Raw genomic sequence first — 27,483 nt, forward strand, 5'->3', positions numbered from 1 at the left:
AAAAAGTTTCATTCGAATTTTTTCAATTTGTAAAAATTGGTTCCTAAATGGCATCTTCTCCTTTGGATAGCCAACTTTACAGGGGCCCCCTGCGATTCGGCTTCTCTGTACTATTATTAGTTTTGCCGAGAAGCTGCCATTCGTCGGTTAGCGATAAAATAATTAAAAAAGTTAATTTAACCACAAAATATATAATGAATGTAATGTAAAAAATGAAATGAAGTTCGTAGCTATCTAAGCTTCGATTTGCTTTCTTGTATTTGTTTGAACCAATAAATGTTTTCTCACCATTCCAGGTCATAAATATTTCGGGAAAGTCAGTCCCTTACCATTGTAAAGTAATTAGCAGTAAGAAGAAAGATTATTGGCTGATAAAATCAATAGTAATCTTTTTAGAACTGTAATTGGTTTATTTCTGTATTTGTTGAGACATTATTTGACATAAAAAGCTTTACAATAAGCTCCCACAAAAAATCAAAATAATTTATAATACACCATTTTATAAAATAAATTTATAAAAAATTTTATTATAAATCTTCATTTATTTTATAATGTATTATTTAGAAACTTATTATTTTTCATGTAACACAATACTCGCAACGAGACACTCCATACAAGCTTCTGTACAGATACACAGCTGTACGACCTTGAAAACAGCTGATTGTAAACTTTCGCGGGTTGTTCCCAACAACAGCCTGAGGGGAAGTAGCTTTTCTACACACGTCTGAACTAGTTACTGCAAATACTCGATTGTATTACATTATTTTCTGATAATTTTTTTTTTATTTTCTTGTTATTACTTATATTATATGCTAATATTAGCCTCATTAACCTAACATTGTTTTTTTGTGTTTTACAGGAAAAACTGCCACAAAAAATTAAAAAAACATTTAATACACCAAATTATGAATTAGATTTCTAAAAAATTTTAACATATATCTTAATTTCCTTTATTGCATATTATTTAGAAACGAATTTTCTTTCAACTAAAAAAAAATCGAGACGGATCACGTGACACGCGCAGCGGTTCGGTGTAGTTAGCGTAATGTCCTTGAGAACAGCTGTTTATAGCCAATAGCGGGATATTCTCATACAAATCGCAGGGGAAGACCGGTTTCTAGACAGATGTGCATCAGTTACCGTAAACATTCAAATACATCACGAAATTTTCGATCATGTATACTTTTTCAATAGGAGGGGACCGCAAAAATTGTCTAAAATTTAAACTTTCATTGGGTATATAATTTCAAAATTTTGTGATGTCATAAACAACATCCAATAGAATACAAAATAAGCTTTTCCCGAGTAATATCGTGCATAGAACGTTTACGAGAGAGTTTTTTATTGTTGCCCGAGTTAACTCGGGCGAAGAATACGCAAGCGCTCTTCTTGCCCGAGTTAACTCGGGCGAAGAACTTAAGGGGTTAAAAGTTTCTTAAGTGATACATATTAATATAAATTAAACAATGTTTTCTTTGTCATCACTAAAAGCACTATTAACAAGGAGCGTTTTATTTTTGGAAAGTTATCCTTATCCTCTGAGCATTTTTCTGCATTATTTTCAGATTCATGATTTTTACATTGCTTGCTTCTAGTTGAAAGAACTTTATAGATTTCCTTATATGGTGCTAAGCACTTATGGAATAAGGGAAAAACATCTGGCAACACCAGAAGCAGAAGCGTCGAGATCTGGCAAAATTGAAACAATTTTCGCGAAGGACCATGTGTATGAGGACGAGAAAAGAAAATTTACGCACTGAAGTACTAATAGTTCACGAAAATAATAATTTTCGTGAACTATTAGTACTTAAGTATGTAAATTTTCATTTCTCGCCTTCTGTGAATAAACATGGTCCTTCTCGAAACTTGTTTCAATGTTACCAGATCGCGACGCTTCTGCTTCTGCTGTTGCCAGATGTTTTTCCATTATTCCATTCTTGCTTTGTTCTTCATAAGTGCTTAGCAACATATAAAGAAAATTTATAAACATCTTTTAACTAAAAGTAAGCAATTTAAAATTACATACTTTTGCGAAAAGTAAAGCATGGATCTGAAGGTAATGCAGAAAAGTACTCAGAGGATAAAAATAACTGTCCAAAAAGAAAACCTTCTCGGTTAGTAGTGCTTTTAGTAATGACGATGAAAACATTGTTAAATTTACATTAATATGTATCACTTAAAAAAATTTTAATAAAGATATTTATCTTAATTATGAAAATATAATAGCAGGTTTATAAATTTTGGAACCTACCTTTTCTTTTCGTACTAGTTCTTTGTTTCGTATAACACGGATTCGCATAACACGGCAAGTTTTTCGAACGTAACTACTGTGTTATAGGGAGGTTATCTGTATATTATTTTTTAAATAAAAATGATTTTTTGCAAAAACAAATCAAAGAAATTACTAACTGTATTAATAATGTTGTTAATATCAATGAATTAGTAAATAATTACAACAGTTGCTATATATAACAAAATTCTTTTCCTTTTCAATAAGCAACTGCCAACCTTTAATACTATAAAAGTTTATGGTGTTAACTGTATGATAAAACTGTGCTTGCTTATTCAGTAAATTTACTTTAATGAAAAATAAGCAAAATGAAGACAGCTAACATAAATTCTTCAACTACTGTGTAAATGCTATGCGTGTTAAGAAAATACAAAAGCAATACATGAAAGTCGAAATGCACATTCAACGTATTCTATTACTCAAGATATTTTTGAAAACTTTTCGTAAATTATTAGTTATAGATATTATTATTCTAAAAATATAACAGTTAAAGCAAGTTTTCAATAGCTGTTTTTAGATATATATTAGATATAGACGTAGATATATATTTTAGATATAGACGTAATATTTTACGTTTTTGATACTAAATTAACATTTGAATTATAATTTTTTATAATTTTTATATTTTTCAACATATTTATTTTGTTTGTACAAAATAAAAAAATAATTTTTAACGATACAATAGTCTTTGTTAGGCTTAACATCGACGAAAATTCAACGCGAAGCGGAGAAATTTTTCGACACTTTTTCGGAGAAAAATTTCGACGGAGAAAAATTTCGACATTGGATACGTTAAACTATTTTTTTGTACCTAAATCAGTTATCTGAAATATCAGTTATTCGGACAACTCCAGTTCCCAATTGATTCGGAAAATCGACGCTCTACTGTATTTAAAAAATAAATTCTGTTTATTTTATTATATGTAATAAATGAAATATTTCTGATAATGACGATTATAGACTTTTCGACTATGAATATTTCAATCCACATAAGTGACAGTACATTCATATTAAATACAAATGTTCATTGAAAGACGATTAAAATATAAAAATAAATAAAATATTAATTGTTGTTCTATCTTATAAATTTTATATTTTATATAAAATACATTTATTAATTAAACTATTATTTAAAAATTTTATATTTAATATTGTATATAAAAGTTGGAGTTTAAATACAATATTCAACTCTAATTGATTATATTTGAAGAACAAAAAGAAAGTTACATTAAAATCTTAACTTTCTGCTTAAAAATAAAAGTTAAAATTCTTCGTACTGGGAATTTCTCGTTCGTATTCTCGGCGATAATTTCACGCAAATACGACTAAATTGCGTAACATCGCACAAAACTCAAATAAATTTTCTAAATATTTTACAATTTATATTTTTGATCCACAATCCGTGCAGTAAGATGCATTTTCCGGAAATGATAGAATAGTGTTATACAAGTTAAAAGCAGAAATTCGAGCAAAAGGGTGAAAACAAGTTTCGCACAGTCGTGGGGATTCTTTCGAATGTTGAAGAACGTGAGCTAAAAAGCTTCTTTCACATGAGAACTGGCAGTCACACTTTGGACAACCTGAATTAATATGCACCCAAACATGATTAATTATTTTATCTTCCTGAGCAAAAGAAGTGCCGCATAAATATCACGTAAATTTTTCTAATACGTTATGTATTTTTTTGTGTTTATAACAACCTGAGTAATATTTAAATGTTCGGTGACATATGTCGCACTTAAAACGCTTTTCTTCAGTATGCTTTGTTCGATGAACAAACAAAACAAATTTACGTGAAAAAGATTTATCACATATATTGCAGTGATATGGTTTCTCTCCTGTATGAGATATACGATGACAGCTCATGTCACATTTCCTTGCAAAACACTTTTTACATATATCACATTCGAATGGCTTCTCTTCTGTGTGCGTTTTGCAATGAACAGAGAGAATGCTACTTGTAGCAAAACTCTTATCACATACGTCACATTTGAATGGCTTCTCTTTCGTGTGCTTTCTATGATGTACAGACAAAGTAGTTTTATTAGCAAAACGTTTGTCACATATAATGCACTGGTATGGTTTTTCTCCTGTGTGAGTTCTACGATGACAGGTCATGTGAAATTTCCTTGCAAAACATTTTTTACATATATCACATGCGAATTGCTTTCTTCCTGTGTGAGTTTTGTTGTGACGATTGAGAGAAGATTTGGAAGAGAAAGACTTAAAACAAAAGATACATTTGTGACTCATTGTGATGTTTGTTTAATTGTAAATATCTGAAAAATAAACAAGCCTTTATGTCAAGTTGCTCAAGTTGTTAAGTAAATGTGTTTATACAAAATAAAAAATTAGAATAATATTTCAGTTTAGAACCAAATTATGAGCAGCACAATAGAATTAACATAATATGTAATTATCCGTAAATTGTTCCATGTACTTACATGTAAAAGAAACAATCGTAAAATACAACACATTTCTTCTGTTGCAATTATTACTTTGTATAAAAAAAGTCGTCAAATATTTAAAACACCAGGAACGTATCCATTGTTTCTACAAGCATGCTTTATAAATTTCTGAAAAATTTTTTAACATTTTAACAAACCCATATGGTACTAACTTAACTAGTCATTAAATTAATATTTATACTCTAATAGTTTTTTTGCAAATTTTTTTTTCAGGTAAGACAGTTAAAACAATTAACAATGTAGATTAATAATGCAGAAATTATATTTTTCGCTGTTCGTTTTATAGAAATAAAGCTAAAGGTACTTACGAGATTTAAATTCAAAAGTCCTGTCTTTTATAGACTGTACTTTGACGCAAATAACCTTACTTATAACAGTACCAAGTATAAGTATCTTATGAGTGTTTCTTGGTAAAGTGACTTTTATACAAAAGTAAATAAAGAATTTACAGCCTGCCTTATTAATTAAAATCGATTTTTGCTGTTTGTCACAATTATGCGCTATATTAAGGTCGATTCACTTAGATATGAGCACATTCACTTTCGTTAATTTGCATAATAATTATTTTATATTGAAATTATTACACCACTGTACCCTCTGTAACAATCAATTTTCATACTTTTCGATAGTACACTTTCATAAATATTTGTGCTTTTTAAAGTATTTACGATGGATTTTTTATAACTACTCGATTTATGGTGTTTTATACGATATACTGATTTACATAAAACTTCAGAAAGCAATTAATGTTGCACTGAAAACAGTGCAGGGCATGCTGCCAAGCACGCTGTTAAGCTGCATTGTTTATAGTTCAATTTAACATGTTGTAGACATAACAGAACAAAATATTAAAACATAAACATGTAAAATTTATTCGGATTTCACACCTATATTAGAAATATTAAACTAGAATTAATTAAAATAAATCTTGGTATCTGTACAAGTGTGCAAAAGTAAAAGTGTTGTAGAATAAAATGACTACTTTGTGTATAAGACTGAATGTCCTGCTGTAAAGAATTACAGTTAATGCACCACCACTGTAAATTAAAGTTGATCTCAAGTGTTTTCAAAACAAATTATGTAAAATATTTCAAAGTACATGATAATGCTTTGAAGATATGACCTTTTTACTTTAGTAATTGAATTACACGTTATAAGTATATGTTTAAGAGTGAAATTTCTAGTTTATTCTTTATTATAAATTTATATAGCTATAGCTTAGTAACTATTTTACTAGAGATACTGAATAATTTTTAACTGAGTATCGAAATTAAAATGCCTTTGAAAGAAGCCAATAATCATTAAATTACTAAATAACATAATATACCAGAAACTCAACTAAAATTACGAAACTACTACAATGCTAAACATTAGAAAACCTTAATTATTGATGATNCGATAGGTTGTTTAGGGGTACAGAAAAAAGTTAGTTATTATGGCAGAAAAAATAATATATTATGTATCACAAACTAATAGTATTAAAAAATTATTAGATAAATAATGTTCCTTGCAACAATCACAACTTTATTATACATTTTTTCTTTTAGTTTTTTTTCCTTTAATTTAAAGTTACAATATGTAAAATTAACAATACGGTTAACTTACTAAATTTCTTAAATGAGGAGTACAATCTACAGATATGACATGTCACGGGGTACAATCTAGAGATATGGCATGTACGCTAATGAAAAAAGGTTGGGAACCACTGACATAAAGAATCGTATTTACAGACGAACAACTGGAAATGGTGCGAAGTGAGTTAGATTTATAAACACTGAACGGTTTAACACTTGTTAGTATTTACCAGAGCCGTAACTAGCCATTCCTGTGGCCTGTGCAAGAATTTGCATTTAGGTCTCTTAATTTATTTGGTTTGGGAAAATAATAAAACAAATACATTACAATAGATTTTTAATAAGACTTATTTTAATTAAACTTTTCTATCTTTCATTTTAGCAAATTAATTAATCACATTATCATAATCAATATTTTTAACGACATTGTATTCTATTGAAATTATAAAAATATTGGATAATCGTTCTTGTCTCATAGTTGATCTTAAATAATTTTTTATTAATTTTAAGTTGCTAAAACTTCTCTTGCACGAAACTATAGAAACGGGAAGAGTTAGAAATATTCGAAGAACGACATTCATATTTGTGTAAGACTCAATTTAACGAAAATCATGAATATGCTGTAGAATATTAAGCGGATATGCATTTTCTTTATCTTAATATATAAAATTACTTCTCTTGACTGACTGACTGACTGAGTCACTGATTCATCATCGCCCAGAGCAAACCGCTTAACCTAAAGAGGTGAAATTTGGTACACAGTTAGGGAACGTCATGGAAACGCACACTAAAAAGGGACTTTTCGAAATTCCCCAGTGGGAGAAAAAGGAAAGCATTAAGGCTTAACCGGCAAAACGGCTTCCACTGTACTATTTTAAGTGCGATTTTTTGTTTTCAACTACATTTAGTCTTTATTAAGTACTTAGATGTATTAAATTAATAACATGTCAGACATTGTTATAGATATTTTTATATATTTCGATTTTTTAACCAAATGTTCGAACTGTTTTAAATTCGAATTTGTTACTGCAAAGTGGTTCAATTACAGAATAATTGTAAACGTTACGGAAAATTGATCAAATTGGAAACAGTTCGTTTGATTCTCAGCAATTTTCATCATTCTCAGCAGTAGGTGTTATATATAGTGGTTGAAATACTGAATTTAAATGAGGTTTGCTTGCAAAACCTCTGCGGATGAAGTCGCGGGTAACAGCTAGTTTTGTATAAGACAAAACTTTAATCAATGTAACGTACAGTATATAAGATTATAAATAAGTTGCAAATTTCTCTTCATATAGATGGAAAAGACAGACAAAATGAATTATAAATGTGAAATTTATAATTCATTACGTTTAAGTATTTTATAAGTAGTTTAAGTAGTTTAAGTACGTTTAAGTAGTTTAAGTAGTTTATTCATTACGTTTAAATGTGAAATTTATAATTCATTACGTATTAAGTTTGCAGTAATGAATTATAAATGTGAAATTTATAATTCATTACTGCAAACTTAAAACTTTCATTTTCACTTGTGAATTCGTACTTTTTAAAATCTTTGCTATACAGTGATACCTCGAACTTACGCAATTAGTGGGACTGAGCGATAACTGCATAATTCGGGGTATAATTTTGCAATTTCTGTAAAATCCAAGTCAGAAGTATGTAAGCTAATAAATCTTCTCGTAAATCTTATCTCGTCTTTTGACTCGTTCACAGTTACAAGAAATCACCACATAGAATCTCTCAAGTCTCTGTAGATATAACAAACACAGAAATAAATAACACAAAAAAATTATAGCTATGTGTCGATTCTGCGCAACATGTCTGAACGTGTAAGTTGAACAATACTGTGGGGGAATGAGTAATCAAGTGTTACGTGGCGCTCAAACAAAAGGCGAATCGAAAAGAATTGACGTAACTCCGGGTTCGCGTAAGTCAGGGTAGCGTAAGTCGAGGTATTACTGTATTTAATAGCGAGATCTGCAGCTGATTATGAAAATCAGCAACAGTCGTGTATTGTAAAGACGAGCCATACAGAAAGCAAAACTCGTCACAGATAGTTATCATTTTTTGATTGACAATCAAGAGTGTTTAAAAGATTGTACATATTTATTTTAAATAATTTTTCGAATGTCAAGTTATTTACTTCATTTAATGTTGCATCTATTTCCATTTTCGTTTATTATTAAATTGAGAAATTACTTTTTTATACCCATTTCTTCAGCCAAATTTTGTACTTCGTGGAAGTATTGTTTAAAACTTGTATCTTGAAGCCCTTCTAATGTACTACGTAATCCAGCAATTAATTAAGTTTGTTCTACAATCTATTGACAAATCTTTCTGTTGTAATGCTTTATTTGTTCGATCGATGTATTGTAGAATTGTATTCCATATAGAAAGAGTACAGATAAATTTATAATTAATTTGCAAAATCAAACTTCTTGTATTAGATACAGCTTCCAAATTTGAAAAATCATTTGCAATCGTTTTCACTTTTTTCATTACTCCAGGTAATTGTAAATACAGCGCCTTTATTGCACTGGCCTTTGATGACCACCTTGTATCAAAAAAACTTTTAAGTGATAATTTTAGGCGCTTCATTAAAATGTCCCAACATGTTGTTGAGGACAAAAAAAAATTAAATAATCTGTGCACAGTACCAAAAATTTAATCATTCCTGAAGTTGTAGATGCAGCGTGGACACCAGCTAAATTTAGATTATGAGCTGCACAAAGAAAAAATTGATAAATTATTAATTTCCAAAATACCTGAACTTACTCCTATATATTTGCCAGCCATAGTGGCATCACCGTCAAATTCTTGACCCTGCAATCCTGAGTATTCAATTTATCAACCATTTTACCTCACTAGGTTTCTCTAAAAGCTGCCACAGTTGATTACAAACAGAACAGAACGTAACGCTTGTATTAAATGTTTTCCAATTAAAAGGGTTTGAAAGTATAAAAATTAATTAATAAAAGTCTTTATTGCCTAGTTGTTATTTACCCTGGGTAAGTTCAGTAGTGATTTTCGACACTTCAGACATTTTAAAAGTTGCACTATACATAGATTTCGCAAGAAATATCTGTTTCCTCTTCAGTAGCTTCATGATTTTATGTACAGAGCATGCTCAAAAATTACTACGGTGTTGCAGAGACTCCAGTAAGAGAAAGACAACAATTTTCATTAAGGTGTCCAAATACCCCGCAGTATTATTACATTTTTAAGAATTTTATAAATATTTATTTAGTTTTGTTCTTATTTTTAAAATAACTATAATGTGACAACATTTATTATTTATAATATAAGTAAAATAATAAAGGTGAATAAAGATAATTTAAGTTTATTTTAATCAGTTTTATTCCCATACAAATTCAAAAGGGCTGACTTTGATAAACTGTTGTATTTTCGGGTATCCGTGAATGAGTCAAGAAAAATGGCAGGATTAATCAACGAGAACGTTTATTTCTTATGCACATCGGACTTGGACTTTTTACACAAAAAAAACACAGGTGGCGCTCGACTTAAGCGCGGCCTACAAAAATATGATTAATCTTAACACTCCTCCTTAATCATATTACAGCATAACTTCTCGAATATTACATGATTCAAAGGTTTTGTTAGTATGTCAGCAAGCTGATCGGCGCTTTTAATATGTTGCAGTTCAAGAGTTGTGCCAATATGCTGCTGAATAAATTTTCCCTGAATCTCAATATGCTTTTTACCCTTGGTTATCTTTCCTTAGTGAACATGTGAATTGCCGACTGATTTGCGACAAGCAATAAAGTGGGTTTATCATTCTTTAACCTCTCAACGCCCACCTGGTTTTAATTATAATATAATTAAGCATATAAAATACTTAAAACTGAAAAAACAAAAGAAATGCGTTAATTTTGAAGAAAAAGCTTCCAATTTTATTTTCCTTTGTCTCGCCTTTCTGTAAAATATAACACCAATGAGTCATTGTTTACACAGCTGGATGACCTTGAGAACAGCTAGAGTCAGATTTCCTGGGACATTTTCACAGATGTCTCGGAAGGAGAAGGGTTTAAAGTAGGGTGAAAAATAACTAGACGTATATTTTAAAATATTTTTTTAAAATTACAAATTTTATATCGATTTCCGACCCCCGTAATTAATTAAATTTATATCAAATAAAATATATTAATTAAAAAATTTAAAAACTATTGGAGGTCGTTTTTGACATCAGAAAGCATCTTTAAATAACTTTACCGAAGTCTAATCTGTAAACTACAACTTAGGAACCATGAAATAAATTTGATAAAAAACTCCCTATAAAAAACAATTAAGCCTTAATCGAGCCTTATCAAAGGCTTATTAAAATCGCGATAAAATTTTTTCTTGTAAGCAAAAAATTTTTAAAAAATTTGGGGACTTAAGAAACATTCCAAAAATTTAAAAAAATTTGTCAAAACTTGCCTTAACTACCGAATTTTTGTAACGCTATGTAACATGCCCGAGTTAACTCGGGACTGGACGTTAAAGTGGCTGCCCAATTGATTCTTGTCCGTACCTTTTATAGGCAAAAAAGAAGACTTTATTTTTTAAATAATGTTTATATTTAAAAGCTCATTTTTAAGTTAAACATTCTTGTTGCGAGATACATATATCAGATGTTATGAGCATTTAAAATTTTACGTGGCTGACACACCATTTAAAAACGTATCTAAAGATAATATGCAATTTATTTAAGATAAGGAAGATGTGCGCTCGAAAATGATTAGGAAAGTATGATTAATTTGTTGAACTATTCATACTCCGAGTAATAAATTGATACAAAACTTCATGCTGGATTACGTTAAAGCTATCATAAATAAAAACCATTGAAATTGATCGTGCCACATAATAATACTAGTTTACAGCCATTTTGTGACTGTGAGAATAGAAGTATTTTTTCCTTTGCAATGTTAACTCTTATGCGATAAATACAAAAATTAAATTAAAAATTCTCTAGCACATGAGATTTTCTAGTTGTGCTAGTAAGAATCTAAAAAAAACTTGATACGAAAACTTAGTGTTCTAATACAAATATGTGGAGATTTAAAAGTTATAGGCAGTTATTTGGACTTCGGGATGGTTTTATAATTTATTGTCGTTTTCTTTGTCTTTGGGAGAGTAGAGTAACTTAAAATCTTCTTAAAGTAATAGTTTGTTTATTAAGTTTTGGAAAGGCATCACTTAATCAATCTGCCTAAGCGAGATGCTTTTCAAGAAGACTTATTAACAGGCTTTTATTCAGGTGTTACAGGCATGGAGTAAACCTGGAAAACTCCATGTAGCCAACCCGTTCTAACGAGGCGCGAACCCACGATCAACCTCCTTCTCTTCAGGGCACGGAATAGCTAGGTCATTTGTGGGCCACTGGTGTACCACTTAAAGTTCTAGAATAACACAGAGAAAAATATTTGTTTTGTTTGTTTCAAGCTACTATACAGAATATATTTCTAGTTCACACCAAAAAGGTCTTGTTTCCTACACTGTGTGAGAATTCGAGCTCTAGCGTGAATTTTCGAGCTTTGACAAAATTTTCTCATCGTTGTGTTTTTAATTCTCTGTCACTTCGAAAAGTGACCTCTTAACTCTTTTGGAGATGGGAGAAAAACACAACCCACACATTTATTACTTCGATTTTAACGATGATAAAAACGATCGAAGAACCCACCAAACGAACAATCATTAATAAGGTTGAAACACATATCCTAACCGTAGTCACTTCCAGCAATTAATTCCGTCAGTTTGACAACTGTTATCAAATTTATGAGTTAGAAAACGTAACAAGACGGGATAGAAAAAGTAATAATTCTACCCAAATGGTTATAATAATTGACAGAAATCAAAACTTTCCTCGTCCCGTCGAACTTACACGGGATTGCACCAGAATGTACTCCGAAGTTTTTCCCTCCTCTGAACAGGAATAAAAAAGGGTCCACTGAACCTCGGGGCGGAGAGCCAGTGAGGGCCCCGCCAGGTACACCCTCAGCAGACTTCTCCATGCAGACCTCTACAGTCAGACATCAACGGAGCGCAACTCCATCGTAACACACGAAGAGAAGACAAGTAGAGTCAGCCGATCGGGGGACAGTTCGTAAACAACGCCCATACAGCGAGACCGGAAACACGAGAAGTATTTGATCTAAATTTGATCCTAGCTCTTTAGTTCCTTGTTTCTCTCTCTCTGATATAGATTACTATAGTCTAGTTGAATTTAGTAGAATAATATGTTTTATAGAACTAGCACGTAGACGGTTGATCGACTAGCGTGTATTTTTTGTCACGATATAGAATAATTTTGAGTGATCTTTTTTGTAGCTTTTCGCTTTGTACCCTTATGTGTAGATAGTTAATTAGTTAATTAAATGTGTTATTTTATATTTAATGCTGGATCATCCTTGAGTACAATTGATAACCTCCATGCGTGTATTCGGCAACCAATCGACTTTTTCATTACTTTCCTTACTCACATTTTTTCCTCCTATAATATCCATTCTCTGACCGAGCCGCTGGGAAGCGAGGAGAAGCTCGAAGCTATATTCCCTCGGTTCTCACAACTGTATATATAACTTCAATTAATAAAAACATTCGTGAATGCACTGGATTAAGAAGACGCTTATTTCAAATTCCTTAAACAATTTTTTTGATAACCAAGCTTACAGAATAAACATTCGTTGCAGCTTAGATCAGAAAATTATTGTAGAATGCGAAGTTTCTCAAAAACTGAATGACGTTGAACTAAATGCAGAACTAAGTGCAACATCGTTAATTTTAACGTAAATAACTTTTTGTAATTGAAGAAGTTTTTAGTTAGTTAATATGTATTATAAAAATATTTTATTTAATAAAATATTTTAAAATAATTTTAACAACAGAAAAGATTTTGTTATAGTTTCGTGTTGACTTCAGCTTAGTACTGGTAAAATAAGTAATTATGTAAATTAATAATATAATAATTATTTTCTAAAAACCTTCAGTCATTATTAACTCTTTTATAAAACCGAAATATAAATAAAACTGTAGTTTATTTACGAAACATTAAGATTTTACTTATTATTCTTAAACACAATGTGCTTTTATGGTTATTAAAACAGTAGATGAGGTAACACTTGTTTAGAAAGAACTTTCAGCTTGGTACGTTGTAAATTAAGAAACAGTCAGGTATGTATAACAGTTACTTTAATTTATATTTTAAAATCAAGTTAATACTAAACATTAAGTTAATAACTCCCAGACATTTCTTTTTCTCAACCAATTAGTTTGACTCGGAAGATTTAAGCTTTTCTTTTTAATTAACATCTAATGATAGGGTTTCAAGTAGAACAGATTTGGCAATGTGTAAATAAAATAACGGTGTACTATTTAAACATGTTTATAATTAAATATCATCGTAAGCAAAGAATTAAGCATATTTTTTTTGCTTGCTGCTTCTCTCCACTTTGAACGAATGCAGTTAAACTGGGTTCTTTTAGTTCAAATATTGAAACTAATTTTAAGTTTTAATTATAATATCATTGATTATTGACGATGTAAACGTTTAAACTTAATGTCTAAGCATTATAATTAAACTAAATAAATAAATTAGGTGAAGTCAGAGAGTAAAATAAACTACATAAAACTTAGATTTAGTATATGTCTCTTCAATCCAAATGGTTAACAAACGGTAGACTTTCTTTCAGATCTGAGGTTAAGTATTCCTCTATTGTAAATTACATTTTGTGAAGAAATTACAATTTTGTGAAGAAAATTTAATGACAAAATGGATAAAAAGAACAGGTTTGGGAATTATACTAATATACGATTGTTATTCATGTGTTTCGTTGGTAATAATGTCATTGTTGATGTCATACAATTTTTAAAAATGTGTTACTCAACCATCTGAGAATTTACACTGAACAGGGGCTCATACAAGCCTGAAATGCATATGTAATTTACAATAAAAGAATACTTAACCTCAGAGCTGAAAGAAAGTCTACCGTTTGTTAACCATTCCGATTGAAAAGACATATACTAAATCTAAAGTATTTATCAGCTATTATACCAGATTTTGTACATAAAACTTAATGTTTTATGTAGTTTATTTTACTCTCTGACCTCACCTAATAATAAAGGAAACTTCTTTTGAAAAAACGAATATTCTGAAGAGAGTGGTTCTACTTTTTATGTTAAGTTAGTGTATAAAGTATCCATTTTATGTCAATATTTTACTGCTTTGTTAGTTAAGCGTTAAGTTAAAATTTATATTACTTAATAGTGGGGAATGAATATAACAGTTATTAAAGAACTTTAAAATAGATTTTTGTTGGCCTGTTTTTTACCTAATTTATAAAAATGAAAATGTAAAAATATGAGACGTTTAATATTGTTTTGGCTTATAAAGTTCATTTAATTTGGTAATATTATTATTATTTCTTCCTACGAAATTAATTTTTGTGCAATGTTCATTTATTTTTCTTTTGAACCCCCATAATTTCAAATGACTAATTTTTTTTATTTTTGCTGTTTCATTGTGCAGTGTTATTAATTTCAAATCAATCTTCAAAAATTTTTACTTGTAATTTCAATGTAGTTTATTTTACTTATTTACAGATCATTCAAGAAGAAAACATGGTATATCGATGCCTTATATGTGATTTGATTTTTCGTCATAGACATTTATACATTTTTCGTCAGTTAAATCAGTCGATGGAAAAACATCGGTGCCAATTCTGCCGACAGGGATTTATTACTGAAGAAACTTTACTACAACACATGAATGACATCCACCCAGATGCGAGACCTTACGTTTGTAAACAATGCTTTAAGTGTTTGAAAACTAGAAGAAACTTGCTTCTTCATCTGAAAATGCATTCAAGGAAACCGTATAAATGTACAATTTGCCCTGCAAATTTTACAACTGAAGAAAAACTATTTCAGAACATCAGGGTTCACGAATATTTAGCATCCTCCACTGAATTCTTGCAAGAACCATGGATGGAAGCAGGTTCTTCAACTCGAAACGTGCAAGAACCATGGATGGAAGCTGGTCCTTCAACTCGAAACGTGCAACGACAATCGATAAAAGAAGAACCCTCAACTAGAAACGTGCAACGACAATCGATAAAAGAAGAACCCTCAACTAGAAACGTGCAAGAACTATTGATGGAAGCAAGTCCAACTCGATACGTGCAGGAACCATTCATAAAAGTAAAACCGTCAAATCGTAACATGCAGTAACCATCGATGCAAGCGGATCCTTCAACTAGAAACGTGCAGGGACCATCAATGCAAGCAGGACGTCCCTCAATCGTAGGCTTTGTTGTTGTTTATCCTTCATTGTTGCGCCGATATGTAAATCGCTAAGAATAGAAGAAAAAAGTAAAGACAAATGTTAGAATAATCGGTACTTCTGCTTTAGTTATTGAATGTAACAAGTATTTTTTAAAAATTTTAATGGTAAGATAGGGGTAAATCNGAATATAACAAGTATTTTTTAAAAATTTTAATATAGTTCGGAAATTTCTTCCTGTAATTTTTAAAAATTTTAATATAGTTCGGAAATTTCTTCCTGTAATTTTAATGAATTTTACTGTTAAGTTTTGCTCATAAATTTCTGTAAAATGCTTTTAAACCTGAAATAAACGTTTTTATGAAATTTTAAACATTTACTTAGAGATTTTCCGTTGATCAAATCAATATACGTTTAAAGCTGCTACTCGGTTGCAAACGTCTAATACTATAAAGATTAATTAGTATAGTATTTTCAATGGTTTTGTTTTATTTTTTTTTCAATTATTATTCTTAAATTTTTGATGCTTTCGTTTGTTCGTGTCTCGTAATTTCTGGTAGATTGTCGCCTCACTAGTCCCCCTACTTTTCTTATAAGCCGCATTTCATTGTAATAACAAAAGAGTGCATTGCAGTTTGCTTTGAACACTATACATGACACATATTTAAAATGTTAGAAAATTTACTGAAATCAAATATACTAATTGATGCGTAAAATGTAAATGAATCACGAACCATACTATAAACAGACCCTACCTTAAATGTTAAGACCTGACTTAAGCACATCTTTTTAATTCAAGATTAAGCACAAATATCAATGTTACCTGAGAAATTAAGAAAATTTGACCAAAAAATATAAAGTAAAAATGATTTGATTGTGACATAATAGTGAGATTTCAGCTTTTTGCCGTGGCCTCGTTGCAGTTTCGAAACTTAGTTAATTTTATATGTATGCTGTATGATATTTTCCTCAGAAAATAGAGAAAACAGAAAGACACCGTTTCAATTGGGTAAAGAATTTTATATCTGTTAAAACCTCACAAATTTCTATAATATACCTGATATAAACCGCATATAAAAACAAATGTATAGATTCTTTAACCTTTCTATCTCGGCATTCATATCGAGTTTGTAACGGACACTTTGTACTGTATATGTGATTGGTCGAGTTGCCAGTGGCGCGAAACTATTGTTCGTGGGATTATGACTAAACGCCCCTAAGGCAGAAAACCCCTAACCGCGAAAACGGAAGTCGTTGGGAGAATAACCCTGCGCTGTACGAGAGGAACCGCAGGGTCAGTCACTTTTTGGTTTGGTCTCTGGTTGTGAGGACGTCGATCAGTGCGAGATGCAAGAAGAACGAAGTTATACCCCAGAATAGATTTGAACCTTGGGATACGGACTCACCACTTTGAACTTGTACCTGGCTAAGATTCCCGTTAGCCGTAACAAATTGGAGCCACCAGTGAGGACAGAAGTTCATCACATCTGAATAAAAAGAAAGAAACGACGGCAAGGTTCAACTTGAAAGGAAGAGAAAACGGTAAGTTCATTGTTCCTTTGTCTCATACACAAGGTCCAGCGATAATTGGGTCTTGCGACCAGGGATTATGTTTAAAATTCACAAGTAATATTTGACAAATTTGATGTTTTTAAAAAAGTATCTACTTGCAATTTATTTATTCTGTTTTTATATGCAGCAAATAACATTATACGTATAAAAATATATGAATTTATGAAAGCAATAATAATTATAAAATACAGCTCTCCCTTAATAGTCCGACAGGTATGGGACCAAAGGGGTGTTGGGTTACCAAAAGTGTTCGGATTACCGAAAATAATTACATATTTTGCATTGTTTTGCTAGCAGTAGCTTACAATATTCCCTACTCCAACTGTTCGAACAGAACTGCTCACAGAAAACACACGAAAAGATTCACGTCGCGACATGCTTCTGTGCAAGCAGACACGTAACGGCGACAGGTACCTTGACCGGAGGTGCGTCGGACAACTGAGCATGTCGGATTAATAAACGTAGAATTATTAAGGGAGGAGCTGTATGTGTTAAATTTCAGTTGAAGTTCTCCTTTATATTAAAGCAATCTTGTTCCTAATAAAAGAAATCATCAACTAGAAGAATAAATAATTTTTTGTTGTCTTCTAAGCAAGTAATCATTTATTACAATTTGCAAAAATTTTCATAATAATTAATAAATATTAATTCTAATTTAATATAAATAAGATGATTTTGAAAAATAAAAGATTAGAGAATATTTATTATGATAATTCCGTCATCAGGTCGAAAAACTAACCAGCGGCACTGTATATTAACATTAGAAAACATTTATTTCTAGTAAATTTTTAATGAGATATTATGCCTAGTAAATAGAGTTTGAGTAAAATATGATTGGAAATTTGACGCTTAATTTTACGATTAAAAATATCGGAAAAAATGAAGTTTTTTACATCTGGAATTACAGAGGGCGCCACTGGATTTATTCAAATACGAAAAATGTTCCTTTACAACCCAATCGTTAAGAGACGTTTGAGTAAACGACGAGAAAGAAGACGAGAGATATTTTGTGTTATTAATTTATTTTGGAGTAGGAAATTGTACCGAGAAAAAATGGAAAAAAAGTTTTTGGCCATTCAAAGGTAAAACTTTATAATTGGTCAGTCGGGCGCTGTTTTAATTTATTGATAAAAATACAATGGAACAAGTTGGTTGTTGCAATAGAGAATTCTTTGATACGCCTATAGAAGTATTTCGAAAAATTTATAAAAATCCATAACGGGTTTAAACGCGGAGCGTGTTTTTGACTGAATTATTATATCTCCAGAACGGAGTTAGATGAAAGACGAGAGCAATTATGGAATCGTTAGAAGCAGCGGGATGTCTCGATTACCTGTACATGAAATTCCGCTGCAAATCGGATGTCACGCTATTTCGATTGAAAAGTTTTCTTCTGAAAGCAGTTATATATAATCGGCACTACTCTATTGTTAAAATAAAAGAATGACAAAAGTACAAAGTCAACAAACGTAAGTACAACTTTCATTTTTTCTTAGGCATTGTAAAAACCACAATTTTTAGGAAAAGGTTAGAAATGGTTGTTTTTAAAATTTCAAATTTTTCAATCAAAGCTGTGACATGTGAAAATAAAAGGAAAAGATCTTCGTAAAATACAGTATTATCTGATCTACTTCTTTCTAAACATAGCGGTTAAAACTATTTTAAATATGGTATTAATAATTAATCAAAGCATTTCACACGTATACGAATTTTTCATTAAGAAAGTTATATTAAAAACATTTATTTTTCAGATTTTGAACCCAGGTTTTATTCTGTGGTGCGACGTGTTCAAGAAAGAATTTCTAAAATTATTTAATTTGAAATATTTAACTTGTTTTATAAAATAATGTATGACGTCACTCTCGTATCTCATTTCAGCCAAAACTTTATTTTCAGATTCAGTATTAAGCAATAAGGAGAAGAGAAACAAATGAAGAATTATACGAGAATATGAAAAGAGAAGAATATATGTCAAGCAAATGAAAAGAAACAGAAAATGAAATAAAGAAGATATTTTAAATAATTTTCAAATATGTTATTTGTTAAAATACATTTCATATAAATTGTTTTGAGATAAATGTATAAATTACATTAATTAGTGGTAGTATGTTTATACTGCTTGGAGATATTCGCAAATACTAATGTAAGCAGTTTATGTATGATCTATTGTCTGATGTGATGTGGTCCAGTTAGTTGTAAGGTTTAAACTTTAGTTTAAAGAAACTTGTTAAAAGGAAAATTGTTTTCTATCTGCATACACACTTTAACAATCCTTTAAAACCAGAGATTAATTTTAGATATTTACATATTCGATTAGCAATAAAGTGAAGGCAGTTTTGGTTTTAATGCTTTTATGATATATTACAGGTTTAAACAATCAAAAATCAAGAAATGGGATGTATCGATGTGGCAGTTGCGAGAAAGAATTCGTTTCGAAAAAGGGGTTAAAATATCATCGAAGGATTCACACTGGAGAAGGGCTCTTGTCTTGCCAATACTGTAATCGTCAGTTCACCCAATCCTGTAATCTACTTGACCACATCAAGACTCACACTGGAGAGAAACGTTTTGCCTGTGATCATTGCAAAGAACGTTTTACACAAAAAGGAACTCTCATTCGACATCTTCGAACCCACACAGGGGAGAAGCCATTCTCTTGCGACCATTGCAAGCGAAGTTTTACGCAAAAGGTAATCTGATAGGACATCTTCGTCTTCACACCGGAGAGAAGCCTTTCTCTTGCGACCATTGCAAGCGAAGTTATACGCAAAAAGGTAATCTGATAGGACATCTTCGTCTTCACACCGGAGAGAAGCCTTTCTCTTGCGACCATTGCAAGCGAAGTNAAATGGGTTAAAATATCATCGAAGGATTCACACTGGAGAAGGGCTCTTGTCTTGCCAATACTGTAATCGTCAGTTTATCCATTCCAGCATTCTACAAAACCACGTCAAGACTCACACCGGTGAGAAATCTTTTATTTGTAATCATTGCAAGAAACGTTTTGCACATAAAGGAAATCTGAATCGACATCTTCGTCTTCACACCGGAGAGAAACCATTCTCGTGTAACCATTGCTCACAAAAATTTCGTTTTAAGCCTTCTTTAGATTATCATATTATTAAACATCATAATAGTAATGAATAATGACTTTTGTGGAAATGATTTTANATAGGACATCTTCGTCTTCACACCGGAGAGAAGCCTTTCTCTTGCGACCATTGCAAGCGAAGTTATACGCAAAAAGGTAATCTGATAGGACATCTTCGTCTTCACACCGGAGAGAAGCCTTTCTCTTGCGACCATTGCAAGCGAAGTTTTACGCGAAAACATAATCTGATAAAACATCTTCGTCTTCACACCAGAGAGAAACCATTTTCGTGTAATCATTGCTTACAAAAATTTCGTGTTAAACCTTCTTTAAAGTATCATATTATTAAACATCATAATAGTAATGAATAATGACTTTTATGGGAATGATTTTAGTAGATTTCTTCGAAAAATATGTAATACGCGTATTTTAGATTTTATTTAACATGAAACAAGAAATTTCTAAAGTTTGATTTTCTTGGTTTTGTAACTTTTATTTTGTACATAAAATAGTTGATTTTATGTACCGAAAAAAGAGGGTTTGTGAAATTAATTTAAATTTTATTGATTAAAAAGTAATATTTATTTATAGTTATTTTTACTTGTTTAAGTACGTGTCATTTACTTAGGACGATAACATTCATTTCTATTATTTACGGAGAGTTCGTTTATGGTTAGAATAAGTGTATTCAGAAACATGACAAGTAATCGTGTTCATACAAAGGTCAGTTATTGTCACTCGCTTTATTACAATAAGTTAATTTACTGTAAACGCCGTTTTTTAATATCATAAACAGTAAAAAATTCTAATAACGAAAAGTTTTCATTTGAAAAATAGATATATCACATAGACCATTAACTTCGAAGCTTAAAGTAAAATAAAAACGAGTTAAACATTGCGGGACATTATTTTTTAGGTATCATTTGTAGTTAAGAAATTTTACATTATAATACATTAAAGTATCATATTATTAAACTTCATAATAGTAACGAATAATGACTTGTGGAAACGATTTTACTAACTTTCCTTGAAAAATTGTAATACTCGTATTTTAGATATTATTGAACATGAAACAAGAAATTTCTAAAGTTTGATCTTCTTCGTTTTGTAATTTTCATTTTGTGCATAAAACAATTGCTTATATGTACCGAAAAAAGATGGTTTTTAGAATAAATACAAAGTTCATTGATTAGATAACAATATGGATATTATTACTTGTTTACGTACGTGTCATTTATTTAGGGCGATAACATTCATTTGTATTATTACGGAGAATTCGTTTATTGTTAGAAGTGTATTCAGAAACATGACAAGTGGTCGTGTTTGCACGAAGATCAAATATTGTCACTCGCATTATTTTCAGATACGAAAAAAATTAGAATAAGTGAATTTTACCGTAAATGTCGTTTTTCTAAATTATAGACCGTAAAAAGTTTTAATAACGAAAACTTTTCATTTGAAAAGTTGATATATCACGCAGACAACCAATTTCTAAACGTTGTATACACATTAAAGTGAAATAAATACGAGTTAAACATCGCGGGACATAATTTATTACGTGTCATGTTTATTTGAGATAAATTTTACATTATAATACATTAAAGTGATTTTTGCCTTACGAACAGTAAATTTCAGTGAACTAAATAAGAAAAAATAACGATGTTTTTAGACCCGAATCGCTCTTAACTGACAAATTAATCGACGGCAAAGTTACTACTACCATCAATTATGCTCAGCCAGCCGAAGGTAATAAAAGGGTCTTCCTTGCAGACAAAATCAAAACTTTAAAAAAATCAATCGTCCTGGAATAATTCTGTTTGATACTGTTAATTAATTAAATTATTGTTGAGAGAAATTTACTTTTATTTTAGAAATTCATTCAAATATATTATTCTTAAATTAACTAAAAGTAAGCAATTTAAAATTACATACTTTTTGAAAAAGGTAAAGCATGGATCTGAAGGTAATGCAGAAAAATACTCATAGGATAAGGATAACTTGTCAAAAAGAAAACGATCTCGGTTAATAGTGCTTTTAGTGATGACGAAGAAAACATTGTTTAATTTACATTAACATGTATCACTTAAAANGAGAAATTTTACATTATAATACATTAAAGTATCATATTATTAAACTTCATAATAGTAACGAATAATGACTTGTGGAAACGATTTTACTAACTTTCCTTGAAAAATTGTAATACTCGTATTTTAGATATTATTGAACATGAAACAAGAAATTTCTAAAGTTTGATCTTCTTCGTTTTGTAATTTTCATTTTGTGCATAAAACAATTGCTTATATGTACCGAAAAAAGATGGTTTTTAGAATAAATACAAAGTTCATTGATTAGATAACAATATGGATATTATTACTTGTTTACGTACGTGTCATTTATTTAGGGCGATAACATTCATTTGTATTATTACGGAGAATTCGTTTATTGTTAGAAGTGTATTCAGAAACATGACAAGTGGTCGTGTTTGCACGAAGATCAAATATTGTCACTCGCATTATTTTCAGATACGAAAAAAATTAGAATAAGTGAATTTTACCGTAAATGTCGTTTTTCTAAATTATAGACCGTAAAAAGTTTTAATAACGAAAACTTTTCATTTGAAAAGTTGATATATCACGCAGACAACCAATTTCTAAACGTTGTATACACATTAAAGTGAAATAAATACGAGTTAAACATCGCGGGACATAATTTATTACGTGTCATGTTTATTTGAGATAAATTTTACATTATAATACATTAAAGTGATTTTTGCCTTACGAACAGTAAATTTCAGTGAACTAAATAAGAAAAAATAACGATGTTTTTAGACCCGAATCGCTCTTAACTGACAAATTAATCGACGGCAAAGTTACTACTACCATCAATTATGCTCAGCCAGCCGAAGGTAATAAAAGGGTCTTCCTTGCAGACAAAATCAAAACTTTAAAAAAATCAATCGTCCTGGAATAATTCTGTTTGATACTGTTAATTAATTAAATTATTGTTGAGAGAAATTTACTTTTATTTTAGAAATTCATTCAAATATATTATTCTTAAATTAACTAAAAGTAAGCAATTTAAAATTACATACTTTTTGAAAAAGGTAAAGCATGGATCTGAAGGTAATGCAGAAAAATACTCATAGGATAAGGATAACTTGTCAAAAAGAAAACGATCTCGGTTAATAGTGCTTTTAGTGATGACGAAGAAAACATTGTTTAATTTACATTAACATGTATCACTTAAGAAAATTTTAATAAAGATATTTATCTTAATTATGAAAATATAATAGCATGTTTTTTTAATTTTTGGAACCTAACCCNACAAGTTATTTAGTTAATTTTGGTGTTTTATTCCAATATATTTAATTTTTTAGTGTGTTCGTTATCGCCTATTTCGTTTTAAGTTTTAAATAAGTGCGTAATTTTGATTAGCAAATAAATGGAATTGGATGAGAAACGAAGGAGTAGAAGGAATTACAGGTTACCCCCGTATAACACGGCTCTTTTATAGCACGGATTTACTCTAACACGATTTGCGAATTGGTACCATCCCCGTATAACACGGTACTGTTATAGAACGGATTCACTCTGACACGGTTCGAGAATTGGGTCAAACCCTCGTACAACATGAAATGTAATAAATTTTTACATACTTAAGTAATAATAGTAAACGAAAATTACTTTTCTGAACTATTAGTACTTAAGTATGTAAATTTTCATTTCTCGCCTTCTGTGAATACACATGGTTCTTCTCGAAACTTGTTTCAATGTTGACAGATCTCGACGCTTCTGCTTCTTATGTTGCCAGATGTTTTTCCCTTATTCCATACTTGCTTTATTCTTCATTAGTGCTTAGCGACATATAAGGAAATTTATAAACATCTTTCAACTAAAAGTAAGCAATTTAAAATTACATACATTTTGCGAAAGGTAAAGCATGGATCTGAAAGTAATGCAGAAAAGTACTCAGAGGATAAGGATAACTTGCCAAAAAGAAAATGCTCTCAGTTAATAGTGCTTTTAGTGATGACGAAGAAAACATTGTTTAATTTATATTAATATGTATCACTTAAAAAATTTTAATAAAGATATTTATCTTAATTATGAAAATATACTAGCACGTTTTTTAAATTTTGGAACCTACCCCTTCTTTTCATACTAGTTCTTTGTTTCGTATAACACGGATTCGCATAACACGGCAAGTTTTTCGAACGTAACTACCGTGTTATAGGGGGGTTATCTGTATATTATTTTTTAAATAAAAACGATCTTTTGCAAAAACAAATCGAAGAAATTACTAACTGTATTAATAATGTTGTTAATATCAATGAATTAGTAAATAATTACAACAGTTGCTATATATAACAAAATTCTTTTCCTGCTAGTTCTTTGTTTCGTATAACACGGATTCGCATAACACGGCAAGTTTTTCGAACGTAACTACTGTGTTATAGGGAGGTTATCTGTATATTATTTTTTAAATAAAAATGATTTTTTGCAAAAACAAATCAAAGAAATTACTAACTGTATTAATAATGTTGTTAATATCAATGAATTAGTAAATAATTACAACAGTTGCTATATATAACAAAATTCTTTTCCTGTTCAATAAGCAACTGCCAACCTTTAATGCTATAAAAGTTTATCGTGTTAACTGTATGATCAAACTGTGCTTGCTTATTCAGTAAATTTACTTTAATGAAAAATAAGCAAAATGAAGACAGCTAACATAAATTCTTCAACTACTTCGTGTTTAAATGCTATGCGTGTTTAAGAAAATACAAAAGCAATACATGAAAGTCGAAATGCACATTCCATGTATTCTATTACTCAAGATATTTTTCAAAACTTTTCGTAAATTATTAGTTATAGACATTATTATTTTATAAATATAACAGTTAACGAAAGTTCTCAATACGTATATATAATAATAGACTTTAATACCCGTTTTCAATAACACCGTTCATCAAATATGCCAAACTCCAACAATTACACTTAATGTATTTATATACGTGTTTTTATGTTTTCCTTTACACTTTCCTTTTCTGCAAAATATTTCAAATATTAAAAAATTATGTAGGCAAATTTGGGTCTCTTTTTAGCTGCTTTAGATAGTACAGCTATTTAAGTGACACGTGAATAATAGTGTGTTTTTACTGTAAAAATTAACTATTCATCTGCTCTAATTATACAGTATTTAATCATGATGTTACTAAGATACAACTGCACGAAATATTAATGTACAAAATTATATATTTTCCATGAATTTAATATACAGTANTCTTAGCTTTCTGCTGAAAAATAAAAGTTAAAATTCTTCGAACTGGGAATCTCTCGTTGATATTCTCAGCGATAATTTCACGCAAATACGACTAATTTGCGTAACATCGCACAAAACTTAATATAAATTTTCTAAATATTTTACAATTTATATTTTTAATCCACAATCCGTGCAGTAAGATGCATTTTCCGGAAACGATAGAATAGTCTTATACAATTTAAAAGCAGAAATCCGAGCAAAAGGGTGAAAACAAGTTTCGCACAGTCGTGGTGTTTCTTTCGAATGTTGAAGAACGTAAGCTAAAAAGCTTCTTTTACATGAAAACTTGCAGTCACACTTTGGACAACCTGAATTAATATGCACCCGAACATGATTAACCATTTTATCTTTTTGAGCAAAAGAAGTTCCGCATAAATAACACGTAAATTTCTCTAATACGGTATGTATTTTTTTGTGTTTATAACAACCTGAGTAATATTTAAATGTTCGGTCACATATGTCGCACTTAAAACGCTTTTCTTCGGTATGCTTTGTTCGATGAACAAACAAAACAAATTTACGTGAAAAGATTTATCACATATATCGCACTGATATGGTTTCTCTCCTGTATGAGATCTACGATGACAGGTCATGTCACATTTCCTTGCAAAACACTTTTTACATATATCACATTGGAATGGCTTCTCTTCTGTTTGCGTTTTGCGATGAACAGAGAAAATGCTATTTGTAGCAAAACTCTTATCACATACGTTACATTTGAATGGCTTCTCTGTCGTGTGCTTTCTATGATGTACAGACAAAGTAGTTTTATCAGCAAAACGTTTATCACATATAATGCACTGGTATGGTTTTTCTCCTGTGTGAGTTCTACGATGACGTGTCATGTTAAATTTCCTTGCAAAACATTTTTTACATATATCACATGCGAATTGCTTTTTTCCTGTGTGAGTTTTTTTGTGACGATAGAGAGAAGTTTTGGAAGAGAAAGACTTAAAACAAAAGATACATTTGTGACTCATTGTGATGTTTGTTTAATTGAAAATATCTGAAAAATAAACAAGACTTTATGTCAAGTTGCTCAAGTTGTTATGTAAATGTGTTCATACAAAATAAAAAATTAGAATAATATTCCAATTTAGAACCAAATTATGAGCAGCACAATAGAATTAACATAATATGTATTAATCCGTAATTTGTTCCATGTATTTACATGTAAAAGAAACAATCGTAAAATACGACACATTTTTTCTGTTGCAATTATTACTTTGTATAAAAAGAGTCGTCAAATATTTAAAACACCAGGAACGTATCCATTGTTTCTACAAGCATGCTTTATAAATTTCTGAAAAATTTTTTAACATTTTAACAAACCCATATGGTACTAACTTAACTAGTCATTAAATTAATATTTATACTCTAATAGTTTTTTTGCAAATTTTTTTTTCAGGTAAGACAGTTAAAACAATTAACAATGTAGATTAGTTATGCAGAAATTATATTTTTCGCTGTTCGTTTTATAGAAATAAAGCTAAAGGTACTTACGAGATTTAAATTCAAAAGTCCTGTCTTTTATAGACTGTACTTTGACGCAAATAACCTTACTTATAACAGTAGCAAGTATAAGTATCTTATGAGTGTTTCTTGGTAAAGTGACTTTTATACAAAAGTAAATAAAGAATTTACAGCCTGCCTTATTAATTAAAATCGATTTTTGCTGTTTGTCACAATTATGCGCTATATTAAGGTCGATTCACTTAGATATGAGCACATTCACTTTCGTTAATTTGCATAATAATTATTTTATATTGAAATTATTACACCACTGTACCCTCTGTAACAATCAATTTTCATACTTTTCGATAGTACACTTTCATAAATATTTGTGCTTTTTAAAGTATTTACGATGGATTTTTTATAACTACTCGATT

General features: G+C 30.1%; 2 protein-coding genes and 1 pseudogene across 2 annotated transcripts; 2 read left to right on the forward strand and 1 right to left on the reverse strand.

Annotated features, from left to right (window-relative positions):
- The first annotated feature begins 14,948 nt into the window (after positions 1-14,948).
- On the forward strand, positions 14,949-15,557 carry LOC111629137 (zinc finger protein 14-like). Its single transcript, XM_023373007.1, has one exon. The coding sequence runs from the start codon at positions 14,949-14,951 to the stop codon at positions 15,555-15,557; it is 609 nt and encodes a 202-aa protein (XP_023228775.1).
- A 3,428-nt stretch (positions 15,558-18,985) lies between these two features.
- LOC111629138 lies at positions 18,986-20,643 on the forward strand (annotated as a pseudogene).
- Positions 20,644-24,109: 3,466 nt separating this feature from the next.
- LOC111629139 (zinc finger protein 525-like) lies at positions 24,110-26,439 on the reverse strand. The gene is made up of 2 exons (XM_023373008.1): positions 26,116-26,439; positions 24,110-24,163 (listed from the first exon to the last, which is right to left on the reverse strand). The coding sequence occupies exons 1-2, from the start codon at positions 26,437-26,439 to the stop codon at positions 24,110-24,112; spliced, it is 378 nt and encodes a 125-aa protein (XP_023228776.1).
- Between the last annotated feature and the right edge of the window lie 1,044 nt (positions 26,440-27,483).

This window comes from Centruroides sculpturatus, unplaced genomic scaffold (assembly GCF_000671375.1).
Source record: "Centruroides sculpturatus isolate CEXI.00-Female unplaced genomic scaffold, Cexi_2.0 scaffold555, whole genome shotgun sequence".
Lineage (NCBI taxonomy): Eukaryota > Metazoa > Arthropoda > Arachnida > Scorpiones > Buthidae > Centruroides > Centruroides sculpturatus.

Coding starts and splice junctions, on each gene's coding strand:
- LOC111629137 (XM_023373007.1), top strand. CDS start 14,949: ATGGTATATCGATGCCTTATATGTGATTTGATTTTTCGTCATAGACAT.
- LOC111629139 (XM_023373008.1), bottom strand. CDS start 26,439: ATGACACGTCATCGTAGAACTCACACAGGAGAAAAACCATACCAGTGC. Junction 24,164..26,115: donor TATGTGATAAATCTTTTCAC/GTAAATTTGTTT, acceptor GCTTACTTTTAG/TTGAAAGATGTTTATAAATT.